The sequence below is a fragment of the Amblyomma mixtum genome, chromosome 1 (genome assembly GCF_055824585.1).
Source record: "Amblyomma mixtum isolate Tamu chromosome 1, ASM5582458v1, whole genome shotgun sequence".
Classification (NCBI taxonomy): domain Eukaryota; kingdom Metazoa; phylum Arthropoda; class Arachnida; order Ixodida; family Ixodidae; genus Amblyomma; species Amblyomma mixtum.
The window spans coordinates 222,242,782-222,259,397 of record NC_143012.1 but is presented as its reverse complement, the minus strand read 5'-3'; the positions used below and the strand labels follow the sequence as shown (position 1 = coordinate 222,259,397).

General features: G+C 43.8%; 2 protein-coding genes across 3 annotated transcripts in view; one reads left to right on the top strand and one right to left on the bottom strand.

Moving 5' to 3' along the window:
• Oseg4 (intraflagellar transport protein Oseg4) overlaps positions 1–7,621 on the bottom strand; it is a 68,297-nt gene extending 60,676 nt beyond the window's left edge. The window contains exons 1-7 of the mRNA XM_089564243.1: positions 7,464–7,621; positions 6,711–6,822; positions 3,023–3,097; positions 2,544–2,636; positions 2,355–2,456; positions 2,126–2,205; positions 261–341 (exon numbers count right to left, since the gene is read on the bottom strand). Coding sequence (XP_089420369.1) covers positions 261–341; positions 2,126–2,205; positions 2,355–2,456; positions 2,544–2,636; positions 3,023–3,097; positions 6,711–6,822; positions 7,464–7,487 — 567 coding nt within the window. The 5' untranslated portion in view covers positions 7,488–7,621. The remainder of the gene's footprint in view (positions 1–260; positions 342–2,125; positions 2,206–2,354; positions 2,457–2,543; positions 2,637–3,022; positions 3,098–6,710; positions 6,823–7,463) is intronic.
• Positions 7,622–7,769: 148 nt separating this feature from the next.
• Positions 7,770–13,866, top strand: RpL30 (ribosomal protein L30). Of its 2 annotated transcripts, none has more exons than XM_089564231.1 (5): positions 7,770–7,829; positions 7,953–8,000; positions 8,573–8,718; positions 12,292–12,422; positions 13,797–13,866. In XM_089564231.1, the coding sequence occupies exons 2-5, from the start codon at positions 7,980–7,982 to the stop codon at positions 13,835–13,837; spliced, it is 339 nt and encodes a 112-aa protein (XP_089420357.1). In that variant the 5' UTR covers positions 7,770–7,829; positions 7,953–7,979; the 3' UTR covers positions 13,838–13,866. The 2 variants fall into 2 exon arrangements, with proteins under 2 accessions (XP_089420357.1, XP_089420362.1); XM_089564236.1 differs by lacking the exon at positions 7,770–7,829 and adding an exon at positions 7,837–7,855.
• The last annotated feature ends 2,750 nt before the right edge of the window (positions 13,867–16,616 follow it).

Below are 16,616 nucleotides of genomic sequence, written 5' to 3'. Positions count from 1 at the left end.
CACTACAAGGACTTGTGTGATGGTTTATTTGAAATACTAGGTAGCATTTCTGTCAGCCTGTTTGTTGATTTCATACAAAAAATTTCAAGCGTGCTCTTTCATTTGAATGAATTAACCACGAGCGGCGAGTTGACTGCACTTCGCAAAACTGCAATGTTCTCCTGCAAACACTGAAAGCGTACTTTGGAAACTGAAAAGAAAAGCCTTCAATGAGCACTGCCCACCACAGTTCACGATGACTATGCAGAAATAGTACTTGCCACGGCGTTGCCCCCTTGTTCGTAGACGTGAACTTCGCCATTCTGCATTCCAAACAACAAGAACTTCCCATCGGGAGACCACTGGATGAAACAGGCAGTGAACACAAAGGCATATTATACGTGTCAAAAGATCCCTTCAAGAAACTGACGCTTGGCCTCAAAATTTCTACAGCTTTCTATGGCTATTTAAATAAAAACACTCAATCAAGACAAGATTTGTGATCAGGTGTGCCCAAGTCCTTCCCACCACATTCCCCTTTTTGAGTAGCACAAGAAAGAACCTACAGTCGAGCCCACTTATAACGAACACTTGCTTCTTAAGAACTAGGGCGATGCTACTGTCAAAATATGTATTAGGGCAATAGTAATGTCTCTCATATAAGTAGATGCTGTAAACTCGGCATAGCAGTTATGAAGCATTGCTTCTTGAAGGAGCGAAGAGCGACGAGCATCTCCTGGCCTCCGTGTCAACCCCTCCACCCTTCCTATGAAAGTAATGCGGCCACCCGAAAAAGCATAAAAGCATAATAACAAATGAGAAATATGGGACATACCCAATGCCAACAAAACGTTTTGCCAGATGCGAACGTCAAAAATGCATGCCTTGAAAAGTAACGCCTGGCACTTGTGGAAAGCGCAGTAAGCTTAGCATCACCGACTCACTGTGCACGAGAGTGACCGGCAGTGACTGGTGGTCACCATTTGTTGTCAGGAAGACTCTCAAGACGCAGTGCTTTGGAAGCTACGTTCTCGTATGCTACATTCATGATACAAAGGCCTGAAGGATGCATGTCTTTTTCTCTTGTTATTTGACGATGTGTCACTAGGCATAAGTTTAGAGGGGACATGGGGATGACAGGCAACTTGTTCGCGGAGTGGCTAATTGAGTTCAGCCATAACATGGTAAAAAAAAAACCGGAAAATCCTTCTCATGCTCAACAATCGTTGCAGTGCACCAATTGATGGCTACTCTCGCTGCGGTGACCATGCTCTTCTGCCACCAAATGCGATGAGCCAGGCCAGCCACTTGACATGGGCATAATTCAGATGCTGAAGGTTTCCTGTCTGCGTCATGTCACCAGCACATACCGACAGCGATTGACCGATCCGGTGTAGTGACGTCTCAGTTTGAATTTGTCTACTCCCTGCCATGGAACGACAAGGTCCCATAGATGGAACTGACTGCAGAGTGCATCAAGAATTGCTTCCATAAGGCTGCATTTAGGGACCCAGAAACGATGGAGGATGCTGTCGATCAACACCGTTATTGGACGCATGTATTTGTGGCAACGCATCGCCGATGTGCAGTTGGCCCAACCTAAAGTCTGGCATGACTTCATTGGTGTGGATGAAGACGCCGGCATTGGAAAGCCATGCATTGATAAAAATAACAGTACGCAAATTATCAGAATTCTCGTGTTGCCAGGTAGTTAATGAGGACGAAGTGAGGGAGGCCGACCTGCCCCTTACTACTGTGAATGCTTCCAGCGCATTTAGTTAGTACATCGTGTCCCTAAAACAGCTTGTCGATTGCAAGAGTATCAGCGAGGAGCGTGTGCTGGAGAGCTTGAACAATGCCGTAATAAGGTCTAGTTTGGAAAAGCAGACTCTCATAAAGGACTTATACCGTCTGACTTAGTATTTTTGGCAGAAACATGGGAAGTCCACTTACTACGAACCTCGGATGCAAAGAATGCGAATCGCGTGACCGTCAGGTTCACTATAAGTGAGCTCAATTGCATTTGCAAAAAATGGAAGGCAGAAGGAAGGTATCGGGGGAACTATGATGATAAGGAAATAACAAGCAAAGTGCTCCTGTCTAAATGGACAACAGCGACCCTGTGAAAAAAATTAGCTCAACTCACCTCTACCAAGTGAAGATGAAGGTTCTTCAGCTCTTTGCCCCATATACGGTTCCCATCTACGGAGCCAACAATCACAGCACCTGCAAGCAAATGATAAAAAATAAAGCCACATTATAACAATGCAAACACAAGGATGGCCCTAGCTCACAGCATAATTTGCATGCAAGCAGGATTTAATTCCGCACACATGCACTCATTTCCAGTAAATAAAAAAAATTTTCAAAATTACCGTCATCGTAAACAATGCAGATTTTTTGACCGTCAGCATTCCATGCCATGCCTCGAACAAGCGACTTGCTCCTATTGTTGATCATTTCTTCATACCAGGATCCTAAAAAAAAGAAAACATATAACATGATTGTGTACTTGAAGTGTACATAGGAGATTTTCACAGAAACAAGTGTATTCTGAACCAAACCTTTATACAGCATCCACACTATGATGAGTCCATTCTGATCACTTGACGTCAGCTTTTGAAACTGTGAATTCCAAGCCACGACCTGAACAACTCCTGAAATATAATGCAGAGCTGTCAATTGCTGCTAGTAGTAAAGTGGGAAAAATGCTGCTCAATAATAGCGCAATCGAGATTTATAGCTTGACCTTGTGGGCCCATGCCAACAGTAAGTTTTCAAAAATGTCGCCACTTTCTCAAAATCCAAGCTCCACATAAACTTAAAGCCTAAAAGTGCCACGTAACAAAAAGAGAAGCAAATAAATTATCTTTAAACTACTTCTTTTGTATACATCTGTTTTATTTCTCCTGCTGTTTGAAGCATGCCTCAAAGGCTCGCAGGAATATTTTCAGTAGGTTAGTGAAGCAACTTGAAAATTCAAAGTATAAAGCAGAAACTACAAAAAATAAAGAACACTTGTCTGCATATCTTTAGCTCTTACCACTGTGTCCTTCCAGTGTCTGGTTCATTGACAGGTTGCTTGGAGCAGCAAGGCCCCTGACTTTCCCATCTTTCTCTGAAAATTAGGAGATGCACATAACCGAGTCATTAAAAAAACTAATTATCAAGTAGTTAGAAAAAAAATGGCGGAAGGTTTATCATGGTTAGGCCAAATGCGAATTAGGTGCGCTAGCACCTTAGTTTCGGTTCAAGGCTCGGTTTTCAAGGTGAAGCAGGCTTCGGACAAAGATTGGCGGAATCGGACTTCAGCTCCACCTTAAGGGTATGGCGCTATAGCGTTAAAGCCCACATAGGCGGAATTGGTCACTCTCTGCTTTACATTCATAGACCCTTGGGAGTCCTCGTACCATTCCTGGTGCTGTGGTGCAGCGGTTAAGCGATGCACCACTGCCCTGCGATGGAAGGTGCTGCCACTGGTCGGGCTTGTGAGTCCCTGGTTGCTTTTGCCGAGCAACCTCTCGTGACCAATCATTAATTGAACCGCCAGCTCCCACGGCGGGCACTGTGGGACCGAATAAACTCACAACGGCGAAATCAGAGAGCGGGAGCTCTAGAGCTAGCACACTGAAATCCAATGCAAAGTCTCATTCATATTGCCCAAACTGCAGATGCAAAGCAGATGTAAAGTCAGATGCAAAGTCAGCAGATGCAAAGATAAACAGCAGATGCAAAGTCTTTTTGGAATGTCATGAAAGTCACAATGCATGCAAGGGCTTTGTCAAATATATACAGCCCAAGACAGTTTGTTTCTAAGCCGTCCAGCAGGGCTCTCCAGCAGACCAAGAAGCCCTAAGCTCATGAACAGAGGATATAAGTTCCTCTCAACTTCAAGAGATATGGAATGCTTACAATGCAAAACGAGCCATGCTGCACGGCACACAAGCAGAGACAGTGGACTGCATAGATTTGGCAAAGGTTATGCATTTATTATTCAGTAAAAGTGCTGCTAATGATCGAATAATTTTTTGTAATGCAATGTAAGGGACAGTCATGACACAAAGAAACGCATCTTCCTGCAAAAAGCATTTTGAAAAACAATGAAAAGGTTTTGCGTTCAGGCATAGTCCTGAATACCCTACTGCCTAGAAGCCTAACCTCCAGAGAGTGAACCACTAACTCTAAGCAAAATGCCGTCCTTGCCAGGACGCTACTTTCAGGTTTTGCTTGTTGGAGACAAGCCAAGCCAATCCACACATTTCAAATTTCTCCATACAAGACTATACAATGGAAGAAGAAGGGAGAAATGCTCCTTTTTTACATCAAAACCTCACTTAACACATCAACAGTGATCTCTGTACAAAACCGACTACTTGAATGGTGATTGTGATGGCTGTCATGATGCTGACTGTTGAAAACGCTTCCGATTACAAGGGCTTTGAAACACTCCTACAGCAACAACAGCTACCCATGCCACACAGACAAATTTAATGTGATTAAGTGTTTACTGCCTCACGTTTTAATGGGTCTCATGCAGTGCACACATATATTTTTAATAGCATCAGCCTTACTGCCATTCACAACCTACTGAGTTCCCCACACAACTGAGTTCCCCACACACCCCAGCAATGCGTATCTCGTCCCCATTCCACTCAATAAAAGCATGCAACTTGGTTAGTAACAACCCCAGCAGGAAATGATTTGTTTATAACTTTCAGTCAGATGAGGTGTCTCTACTGCATTTTCGATGTGAAAGGCGTAATTTTTACCAGCTCTTCTGACAGATACTCTCGGCTTGTGTGCTGACACACAAGCGAGTTTATGGCTACTTTTTTGACTTATCACGCAGGAACAGGGGCATTTCCTGCAGAATAATTCTTATATTACATATCGATCACTTTGGTGAGTTATTGTGCTCATTAGTACTGTTTACATGTAGGTGAACTTGATTGCCTTGCAGGCGTTACTGTCATCGTGACTTTCATTTAATGATATTAAATGTAGATGTGTAGCACCAATGCCAAAAATAATGGCATTAACAAACTTTACGCCTTAAGCATTTACTGCCATTTCTGTGCGCATGCGGCACGAGTATAAGATAAACAGCGATAGGCCAGAGAGCAAAAATTACGATGCAAGGAAAAGAGCTCGTCAATGGGAGCATGCCCCAATGGCCTCATTTTGTGTAAGCTCCATTGTGACAATGTCCATCGCAAAGCTAAGACTTGCACATAGAAAATGAGAAAGCTCTGTGGGGAAGCAACACCAAGGCACAACAACAGCAGAGAAGACAAGTGGGTCAAGTTCTTTCTGGTTTTTCTAGGCAGAAACAAACCAGTAGCCAAATTGCCCAGTCAGCCATCCAAAGTGAGAAAGCTACCTAATAATTCTGCGGAAAAAGTATTTCAGAAAGAAATTCTTCAGATTAATGTTGATGTGTTTATACGTTTCACAAAAAATATTCATATCAAACCTTGAGGGCTGTACAGGAAAAACATTGTTAGCACCTAGAAATCTAATTCATGTTAGATCAGTGTATTAGTTCATCCCAAACATGACGAAGCATGTACAGGTGTCGTGAAAAGTAAATGGAAGGCAATATTAACGAAAAAAATTAATCATTGGCCCCCAACTCACGCATCCTCCAACTCACGCATCCTTGAATACATATGTGCAGCCTAATTGTACTGGATTTGGATTTGTTGGGGTTTAACGTCCCAAAGCGACTCGGGCTAATTGTGATTTTGCGAATTGCACTGTGCACCAACAAACATGAACCATTATGCTTTAGATTTAAAGAAATTAATTGTTTTTGACAAAGTCGCCTTCCATTTACTTTTGACGCCGAGTGTACACATCAAATGTGGCTCTCCATAGCAGGCAAGAGACTGACAGCACGGCAACAAGACATTATTTTTTCTTCCTGCACTTTTTCAGTAGCTTCCTGATATTTTGTTTTTGATATCGCCCTTCATGCAAACTTTTAGAGATAAAGTCCTGGTGTCAGTGCAGCAGATGACATAACTGAAGTGTTTGAAATGATGACTAAGGTTTCACCACTCGAAAGACCTGGCAAGCTATCAACTATACTCAGGTGTGGAGACATCAGATTTTTCGGAGTGTGTTTTTACACTGCAGTGATGCATACTGTAAACATGGGTCACCACGTGTAATTCATCCGCACTCAATAAATACTTTGTAATTGAATTTTTTTTGTCCTTTGCAGCTTGAGTTTCGGTATCAGTTGCCAGCTGGTTGCGACATCACAAGTGAGCATGAGATCACAAGAACGACACAAAAACTGCAATATGACAGACGCTTTGTTGTTTTAATTCATTCTAAACTCTTACGCTAAACTGCCCCAAAAGCCAGAATGGCTTTTGTAGTTTCTGTATGCCTCACGTGACCTGGTGCTCACTTGTGGTGTCACAACCATCTTTCAGCTGCTGAAAACAAAACCAAAAGTGCATCAATGAATAAATTTAATTATATGTTAGGTACCAAGCGTAGGCATATTTCGCATGGTGACTCATGTTTACTAATGCTTTGCGTATCATTCGAGAGAAAAAATACACTACGAACTACGAAAATTTTGGTGTCTCCACACCTTTAAATGGAAAATAAATGGTCTTACGAAAATCCTTGAATGTTTGTGCAACCTGTGGTTTGAAAGCAAATATCATCAAGTAAATCAAAATATGAAATAAAGGTAGAAAACAGGCTTCTATTACCTGTTTCCAACTTCAAAACTTTCAGTAGGCCGTTGTCACCTCCGCAAGCAATGTAACCGTGCTCTCTGTTCCACGCCAAACACTGAATTCTTGTGTTGTTGGGGATGGCAATCTGTAGCATAAATAAAAACAAAAGCAACGTAAATCACCGCCATTTCTCAAATTATACAGCCGATCTGTTTCGCGCATGCGCCTTCCTTTCATGGATTAAAGACGCGCTGATAGATCATTTGCAAACTATATCAAAGTTTGTTTGTTTTTTTAATTGCAGAGTTGCTTAAGTTGGGAGTTTTTTTATTACATTTAAGCTTCAATGCAAATGGGCGCTGCACAAAACACTCGACTATGAGCTCACAGGCGTGAATGCAATCCTTTCTCGGAGGCAACTGAAGCCATTTCTGCACTTATTATTCGTTTTTGTTTCTTTTAAGCCTCACGAACTCAACCTACCACTGACGCTCAGCTGGTACGCCACTACCAGAGAGTTGACACAAGTTAATTCGCGCTGTGCACAGCTGAAATAAGAAATGTTTTCTTTCGTACGGGGCTCTCTCAACAATTGGCGCGACCAGATTGAGTACACGAACAATCGCGTTCAGCGCGCAGAGCGCAGAACGTCCTTGCACCGCAGCGGTTCCCAAAACGGTGCCTCGGCTTCAATGTATTGTACGCTCGCGCTAACTGCTGTGAACAAGTGTCATTCACCTGAACCCGCAGGACCGTGGGAAAAAAAAGTTGTAAGAGCAGTCTCACCTTCTTGCTCAAGTAAATGAACATGATGACCGCCTTGTGCAGCGCTGAGAGTATCGTTTTCAATGAGATCGAGTGAAAGCGGTCATGAAACCTGCCGATCACCGATCAAAACAGCACATCACAACAGCAACAATCACGAACAGCTGCCATGGCGACGCTATACGCTACCCTCGAACAAGGTGCGCTTAATTTAGTTCAACAAATGAACAAATATAACTTAAAAACTAATTTATTATTTAAGCAATATTTGTAAATTGCGGTTAAACGTAGAAGAAATGTCATTTTTATTACATTCAACGTTCACCGTGAACGGCTTGGTGTTGAGAGTTCTTTCACGGGTCTTTTTGCCTGCTTCGGCAACGTGGTGTGAGTGTCGTCTCATTGAGTGTGCCGTTTGTGTCAATATTTTAATATTCTTTTCCGCTCCAAAGCTCCAAACCTTTGATTTAACGCGTGTGCAGCATCTCATCAGCAGTGTTTTTATTGCAGATTGGCGGACCCACAAGCGGCTTCACGATGGTCGCTCAAAAGAAACAGGTGAGTTAAACCTAACTCCATGCTGCAGGCATCCGCCGCATCTCGCTTTTGGCGGCCGCCGTTGGTATAGCAGCAATTGATGATTTTTGTGCGGCTTTTTTGTTACTTTTCTGTCAATAAATATGTTGTAGCGTCAGGATAATCTAGAGTGTAACCCGTGGCATTACATGCTGGGGCAGGTCGAACTGCCGGTCAGCCAGCCCATTTCTTTTGGACGAGCGATTTGTCATGTGCTCAGGATTCGTCACCCAACTCGTGTTTTGGGGTGATTTGCGCGGTCTTACCTTATGGTTGTGGACCTTCTTAGCCACGAGCTTTTTAAGGTGGGCGCTGTCGACAGTACAACGGCGTAGCTTTTTCGGCACAGGCGAGACGACCACGACATAAGTCTTGGTTCATGCCTTTATGTCGGCGTGGAAATAATCCGGCGAGCGACCGAGGATTTTGTTTTGATGCTTGGTATGGCAGGCTAGCGTTCGCTAAAAAGGCGGGAAAAGGCAGTGTGGTTTCAGATAGCGGTTGACGTCGGCACCAAGCACGTGTCACATGCCCGTATCGTTACGCCACTGCAGAAAAAGGCGCTGGAGAGCATCAATTCGAGGTTGGCCCTGGTGATGAAGTCCGGGAAGTACGTCTTGGGCCACAAGCAGACGATCAAGACGTTGCGGCAGGGGAAGGCGAAATTGATCATCATCGCCAACAACACTCCTCCGCTTAGGTAAACCAGCCATTTCTTGCTGCACGGGGCTTCAGCAATCTGTACAGGGCATGGTACTGATTGTGTGACTGAAGTGTGTGGTCAGAACATCATGTGTCATCTCCTCAATAAATACATGCACAGCTAGCACCTATCAAAAGCAGGATGCGCTATGTTAAAACTCTAGTATATTTCCACTGTGCAAACTCATATATACTGTTTTACACTTCCGGAGGCTACGCAAGTAATGCACCTGCAAAAGCACATCACTCTGCCACTCTTATCTGTCCTTTGGGTGTATGACAAACTACTTGGGCTCGGACGTAGTTAGTGTAAAGAGGCTTGCTAGCTTTGGCGTTGTTGCACAATGTGTATGAAACAGTATAGAAGTTGCCGTTCAGAGAGGTGTGCTCTTACTGCAGAAGAGATCTAGGTTCATGATTTATGAATATTGATTCATGATGAAGTGATAACACAGATTGAGTGCTCCTGATAGGTTCCTGTTGTTGAATTAGGGGACTAATTTCTGCTAACTGGGTGATGTCCATGCGTCTACATTTTGGCAATTTACTACACTGCCTGAGCTCTGCCCGCTGGCTTTATTCATAGACAGGTGGTCTTATCGCAGCATGCACACTGGTGAAATATGATCCTGTAGATTCTTTTGCATACTTTTCAGTAGGTATACTAAATCTAAGCTACGTAGAGTACTATGGCATTCGAAGCCAGCACTGTAGCCTGCTTGGCCATAGCACAGGTGGTTTTCCGCATTTGTTTTCTACTTTGGAGAGTTTCACACACCATTTAAGTGAGAAAGATATGGAAGCAGCCTAATTACGGAGGAACCTTCCGTCTGGTGGCATGCCATTTTTTGCCGCATTGCTGAATACAAAATGGCTGTTCCTCTGAGACATTAATGTCTGCATTCTGCTGATGTGCTTCCTAGGTGTCTTCACAGTGCTGCATTACTGTTGCCGCTTCCATTTGTTGCTTGGTTGGGGTTCACTGATGGGAATGCTGTGCTGAATGCACAAAACTTTAAACCTGTTACATGTCCGTACAAAAATAGCAGATTGTGGCAGAAGCTACCACTGGATGCATAGGGCAGGGTTCCTGCATTTGCTCACTTTGTGTGCGGAGAAAAGCAGACAAGGGCAGTTGATAGGATCTAGTACCATGGACTACATGGTAAGCACACGCATCACAAGACAAACAGATCAAGGGCCCATCTGCATTCCAACGGGGCAGAATGTGATATCTGCATAGTGTGTTGCACCAGTTTTTCTGCTCGCGCGTAAGCCACTGTGTGTCAGCCTTAAACCTGTTCCACATGGACAGATTTAATGCGCCGCCGCGGTGGCTCAGTGGCTATGGTGCTCGGCTGCTGGCCCGAAAGACGCTGGTTCAATCCCGGCCGCGGCGGTTGAATTTCTTTGGAGGAGAAATTCTAGAGGCCCGTGTACTGTGCGATGTCAGTGCACGTTAAAGAACCCCAGGTGGTCGAAATTTCCGGAGCCCTCCACTACGGCGTCTCTCATAGCCTTAGTCGCTTTGGGACGTTAAACCCCATAAACCAAACCACAGATTTAATGCCATTAAGTGCTTACTGCCTTAAGTTTTAATGGCATTCGTGCGGTGCCACACGCATAAATTTAATGGCATTACCCTTACTGCTATTCGCGACCGACTGAGTTCGCCACAACTCATTCGTCCGTGCAATGTGTACTCTCGTTCCCATTCCACGCGCAGAAAAGCATGCAGCTTTGTTAGTAACAACTTCCTAACCAGTAGGAAATGGTTAACTCTTAACTTTCAGTCAGATGAGGCATCTATACCGCATTTTCGATGTGAAGAGCGCCTTTTTAACCTGCCTTATTGACAGGTACTCTTGACTTCGGTGCTGACATGCAAGTCTATGGCTACTTTTTCGACTTGTAAAGCAGGAACAGCCTGAAAAATCGTTTTTATATTACATTTGAACAACATTTGCCATATATTGTGCTCATTAGCAATGTTTGTATTCGGATGAAACTTTTGACTACCTTGCAAGCGTTGTCGTCGTCGTCACTTTCGATAATGGCATTAACAAAATTAAGGCCTTAAGCATTTACTGCCATTTCTTGTGAGCGTGTGGCATGGGTATTAGTTGCATGCCTAGTTTCCTTGGTGTTGCATTGCCTTGCGTTCTTTTTCTTTCTTTGTGCTGCTGTTGTGTGACGCTGCCGTTGTGCTTAATTTGTGGCTGGTTGCTCCCACATTCCCACTCTTTGACTATTACCCTAGAGGATTGAAGTGCAGTAGTGTTGGCAGCCATAGCAGTGCATTTTTGTTCAGCAAACCACAGGTGATTGACTTCCTCAGTTCGTTCTAGGTCCCACTTTTGAAATTCAGCTGCTTCTGGAATTATCAACATTGCATGCTCATTACATTAGTCAACATGCTCATAAAGTGGAGCCTTAGATCATGGGCTGTGGAAGGCATTCGTGGGAAGATGTTCAGGTCTGCAAACAAAGCACCCAGAGGTTGCTGTTGTGGAATGTGTGCTTCTCATTTGCTTGCATTGCTCTCTCTCCACAATGTTACACCTGTCATGTGCCTAGTGGATGTGTATGGATTCATGGGCAGATATTAGTCCTGTATTAGAGGTTAGATTCCTAGATCTTTTTTTTTTCACCATGGTCATAGTTTTTTTTCCAACATTTCAGAAATTTGAAAAAAATTAAAACATTTTTCATTATCAAATGTTTACTTCATTTCAGAGTCATCCTTTTATTGGTAGAAATGTTTTTCTTAACACATCCTACAAAGTAGGATGCTAGGCAGATTATAAGTATAACCAATAATCTAGTTTGGTGCCTTACACTGCGCAGTGCGTTTAGCACTTCATGAAGAAATAACCTTTTTTTTTTTAAGACACTCAGAATCTGTCATTTTTTTCACGGTTGCAAAATAGTTAAGTGAGCAAACTGGAACGCAGTGCAATATAAAAACAACAGTGTAGAAACTGTGGGTAGCAATTTTGACAGGATTGATTGAATGTATTTTTTACAGCAGTCGTTGCCTGAAGCGCACAAGTTTCACGTTCAGCAGCTAGAATCATTCAGAATCAACAGGGACATGGTGTCAACTATTTTTAGTACTGGGCTATGCACAGTGGAGCCATGTTTCAGAAGGTTCACTGCCACCAAGTAGCTGTGTGGGTAGCAGGCACCTGTCATGCTGTGGGAAGGGCCCAGCATATTGTAAAATTTGTACCACTGTAGATTTGGAACAAATCGCAATGGTTCTGATGGCATCTTGATCTGGATGTTGGTATCGATGCAGTGTGTGCCAAAAGTGAACTATTTCTTTTTTTTTTTTAGTTGAGCTCTTAGTAACAACAGTGGCAGTACAGACAAAAAGGGTTACCCTCACATAATGATCCCCAGCACATGATCAAAGTGTGCCTCTGAAAGCATAGATGTTGGGCGGATGCCGAGCTCCTGTTATTGTGTATTAATTGCTGTCTAGTATACGCAGTGAAGAACTGTAGGCCTCCCCTCTGCACTTCTCCTTTCCAAACTTGATTTATTTACCTTACCTGATTTATTGCAGGAAAAGCGAGATCGAGTACTACGCCATGCTTGCCAAGACTGGTGTTCACCACTACACGGGGAACAACATTGAGCTGGGCACAGCATGCGGAAAGTACTACCGTGTCTGCTGTCTGAGCATCACTGATCCAGGTAGGCTTCAACAGTTATTGGCATATTGGAACAGATTGCCCCTACACTGCACCCACCTTTGCATTCCATTCTCCAAATGCTTGTGTCACTCCCGAGCAAGGTGCACGTGCTGCTGCGGCCACGTGGACCTGTTGTCGAACGCTGCCCTCCTCCTGTGCTCATATGTACCTCAGAAGCTTGCTAACTTATAAGACTGGGGAACCTCTTTAAATGAGGGAGTGTTTTTGTTGCCCCTTTGCTTCTGTGGAGCTGCCTCACAATGTGAACATTTGTCAGGCCGAACATGTTGGTCCTCGTGAAGGTTGTGCTTGTTGCATGCACTTGGAAACCAGGCAGAAAGCGATTTCAAATTTCTGGCAGAATGTTAGTTGTGCAGGGTTTGGACGTGTCTGCATTATTGTGCAAGTGCATCTTCAGGTTATGCAACAGTTATGGTTTTGTAAGTTCTCAATGAAGCAGCTGTGGCTCCACACACTTACATGTTCACTTTAATGCACATTGTTGCTGAGCTTCTGTTAGTAACACTGTGTTGTCGTTTTACCAAGCTATGGTTGTGACATTTGATGTCGTTATAAAGTTTGCCATATACAGCGCCCCTTGTTTTCTGCAATTCTATAAAATGTCTAGGATTTGAGCCTTTTTTTTTTAATTGTGTGTCAGCATCTATATATATATATATTGTTGCAGACATCAGTAGGAACAGCAGGACAATAGGATTAGTTCGACGATCTGAATTTCTCAGAGCTGAAGGTTGTAACAAGCGAACCTCTGCTGCCTTGACGTGCTTGCTCTCCTGTGTGCTCACTGAAGCCAGTGGATTAAGTATGGGGACCGACAGCAGTGGAGTACAGTAGAATTTCAATGTTGCGGTCATGGTTGATATGAATTTTGGGATGGTACAAATTTGTGAAATTTCCTGATTAGGGTGCATTGTGTACAGTAGACAGAATTTTAGAAGGTACAAATGTGAAAGCTGCAACTATGTAATCCTCGAGCACAAAGCTCTGCCCGCACGTCAGCAACATCGCAATTGCCAGTCACAGGGTGCGCACCACAAGTAGTGAGCGCAGGCTGTGTGGCCGTATGTTATTGCTGTCTGCTTTAAACAGGTCTACATGAATGCACATCTCGTGCTTCTGTGTATGGATTTTGTTTTCTGTTGGACTATGAATATGTGTTGTGACCCCATGAGATTCGTTTATGTGTGTTATTCCTTGGAACATTGTGCAGTCTGTTCTGAATTTGGGAAATTTTAAACTTTCCACTGCAGAAAATTGGGGGTCTTGGCCATGGGTTTAAAGACCAAGAATTAGAAGGAGAGTAAAGTAGTGCTATGACTAAGTGTGCTTCTTATTGTTTTCACCTCTTTTACAGGTGACTCGGACATCATCAGGAGCATGCCATCTGAGCAGTGAAGTGTAATAAACAATTAAGTAAGAAACACCGGCTGACTGTTTATTCTTCAGTTTGCAGTAATATCGCTTGTCAATTCTTGTATTGTAAAATGGTATAACTCAGTGAAAATTATTCCCATCATCATTGTTGAAGGCAGATGGCACATTAAAGAACACCAGACAGTCGAAATTTATCTGGAGCTCTCCACTATAATGTCTCTCAGAGCCCATGTTGCTTTTAGGCATTGAACCCATAGTGATGCCGCCCTTATGCAAAACTGCACTAAACCAGAAGAGCTGTGTCATCGTGACGAAAATTTTTCGGCTTTGATATTGGGCGACGCCATGTACTGGCTATTCAGGCAGACATACATGATGAACATGAGCGTTGTGCAGCATTTGTTCCTTTTGTTTGGGAGTTTGCAGTAAATGGACTGATAAAAACATGTCGCAGTGCAGGCTTCAGTGGTGTACTTTTTAGGCTGTATGCACGAGCCACCTTTGATCCAGCAAAGTTTTTGCTCGTGTTTAAGAGATGCTGGTGCTTTATCTCTCAATTAGGAAACTCGTGCATTGAGATGGAAGCCAATCAACGTCTTTGGGCTTGCATGTCTTTTTAATCTACCTTTTGTTGGCATGATTTGGGCTGGCCGACTGATTAGGCTTAGCGAAAGTCAAATGATTTAAGATTGCTTATAATTTTGACTCGCATGTCATTTGGTGGTATAATTTACCCGCGCCAATATGCCGATGTCTGCATATACGGAGCATTACATGTGCCAGGATATTGCTTTTGCTGCGCGAACGTGTCAACAGTGTTTCACGCTATTCAGTCAAATTTTTGGACTGTATGACCGTAGCTACCATTGTAAAAAAATATCTGGAGGCGTGGCTGATCCAGTGGTGACCCCAGCACTCCGCCATTTGTTAAACGAAGTGCTAAACATCATACAGGGTTAGTGCAGGCTTTGTGTGTACTCCAGGCAGAGTTTTCGAAGACTTTTTCAGCCTGATCAACGCTTGGCTTGCGAGGATATGGAGGTAACCGAGTGAGGCAAGCCCACGGGTGCAGGAAAACTACACAGGGTCCATGCGGGTCCTTGAAAACCCTTGAATTCTGGTGTGGTGAGGGAGGCGGCCGTGGAAAAACGCTAGTATCCTTTAAGTTTTATTAATTATCTTGTTGGAGATAACTTTACCAGAGCTCCACCTTTGCGTCTTTGATTGCCATCCCTTCGGCAAGAGCTCTGCGTAAACACGAAGCCCCACTGTCTTCGGCTGTCGCCGCACATGGCTACAGTCGCCCCGTAACCTGCCCCAAGAGCAAGGTTTGGGCACAGAACCTGGTGCGCTGTAAGCGTAGGAAGCCTACACAGTTGCGACGCAAGCTGTTCACCGGCACATAGCAAGCACGTGTGCGTCGCTCTGCTAACGCAACGCAGGATTCACCTGAAGCCATTCTGTAAAATTTTCTGCCCACCATAAAAAAAGCGAAGTTATAGGGGCTTCAGCATCGCCCATAGCAGTTCTGCCACGCAGGAAATTTTTCATGCGGGCAACAGTGATCGAGCACTGCTTGGCGCACTATACATGCATAAAGTTCGCACCAGAAAAGTCAAAACAGCTTTGTTATTAGAATGATTTCTAGCAAGGACTGAGCATGCTGGCTCAGGTGCCAATCATTTCGCATTGATGCCGCGTACTGGCACGTCTGGCGACGGGACTACGCTGCTGCTTGCCCACCGTAGTCATTGCTAGGCCTGGCCTGTTTCGCATTGAAACCGCAGCTGACGGCGCATCTAAAGCGGCCAGAGCTGAATGAAAGGTCTGCTTTTGGTGCGGCTAGATGTCAAATCCATCGGCTTATAATAAAATGATGTGGTCAAGTTCCACGACGGTTTCAACAGCGAAGCTTGCAGACGCAGGACAGATGTGAGTTGCAGCTGTGGGTAGAAACGGCAGAAATTTGTTGGTATCGCAGTTGCCGCTCTTACTAGCAACTCTTTATTGGTAAACAACCCTCAAGAAAAGTTTATTTGTTACGTTAAAGTCTCTTGTGCAATAAATGCTAGATACGTGAGATAGAAGAAAAGTTTCTCTAATAAAATGCTGTGTTGCTAAGTCCTTGAAAATCCTTGAATTTCATGGCTGAAAACCAGCATGAACCCCGATGACAGAACTGGCTCTGGCTGGCAAGGATGTGGAGGTAACTGGGTGTCAATAATTGCTTCTGTGTGAGGCAAGCCCATTAGTGCAGGAGAATGTGACAGAACTGGCTAATGTAAATAAAAGAGTGGTTTTGATGTGGAGAAGTGGGAAGCTGCACAAGGGCACATTTGAGCTACTGTGCTTGTGAGTGTATACAAAGTATGTGCATTGAAACGAAAGATTGACATATTTAAGATGTCTGCTTCGCAGTTATGCTTGAAGACCTCGAGTGTGACACTGTTGGATTACAAACATAATGGTGCAGCAACTCTTTATATCACACTCAAACTTTCCCAGCCCTCTCTGCCAACCTAAGAGATTTGGAAGCTGAGAGCAGCTTGCTCCAGAGTGCTTCTAAGTCACTAATGTATTGCTCCTGATTGGAAATAGTGCCCCAGGCTGCTCCCAAATCGCACGTTCTTCTGCTTCAAAATACATACTCCAGGTTGAAAATTTTAGAGCTCCGAAACTTGTTTCAATTTGCATTTCACCAGTCGCATCACTGAACCTCGGGATGCAGGTGGTTGTGACTGTTGTGCTTAAACGTAGCATCCCGTTTTTTTGCTTGCATGATGTAATTTTTTTTTAGGTA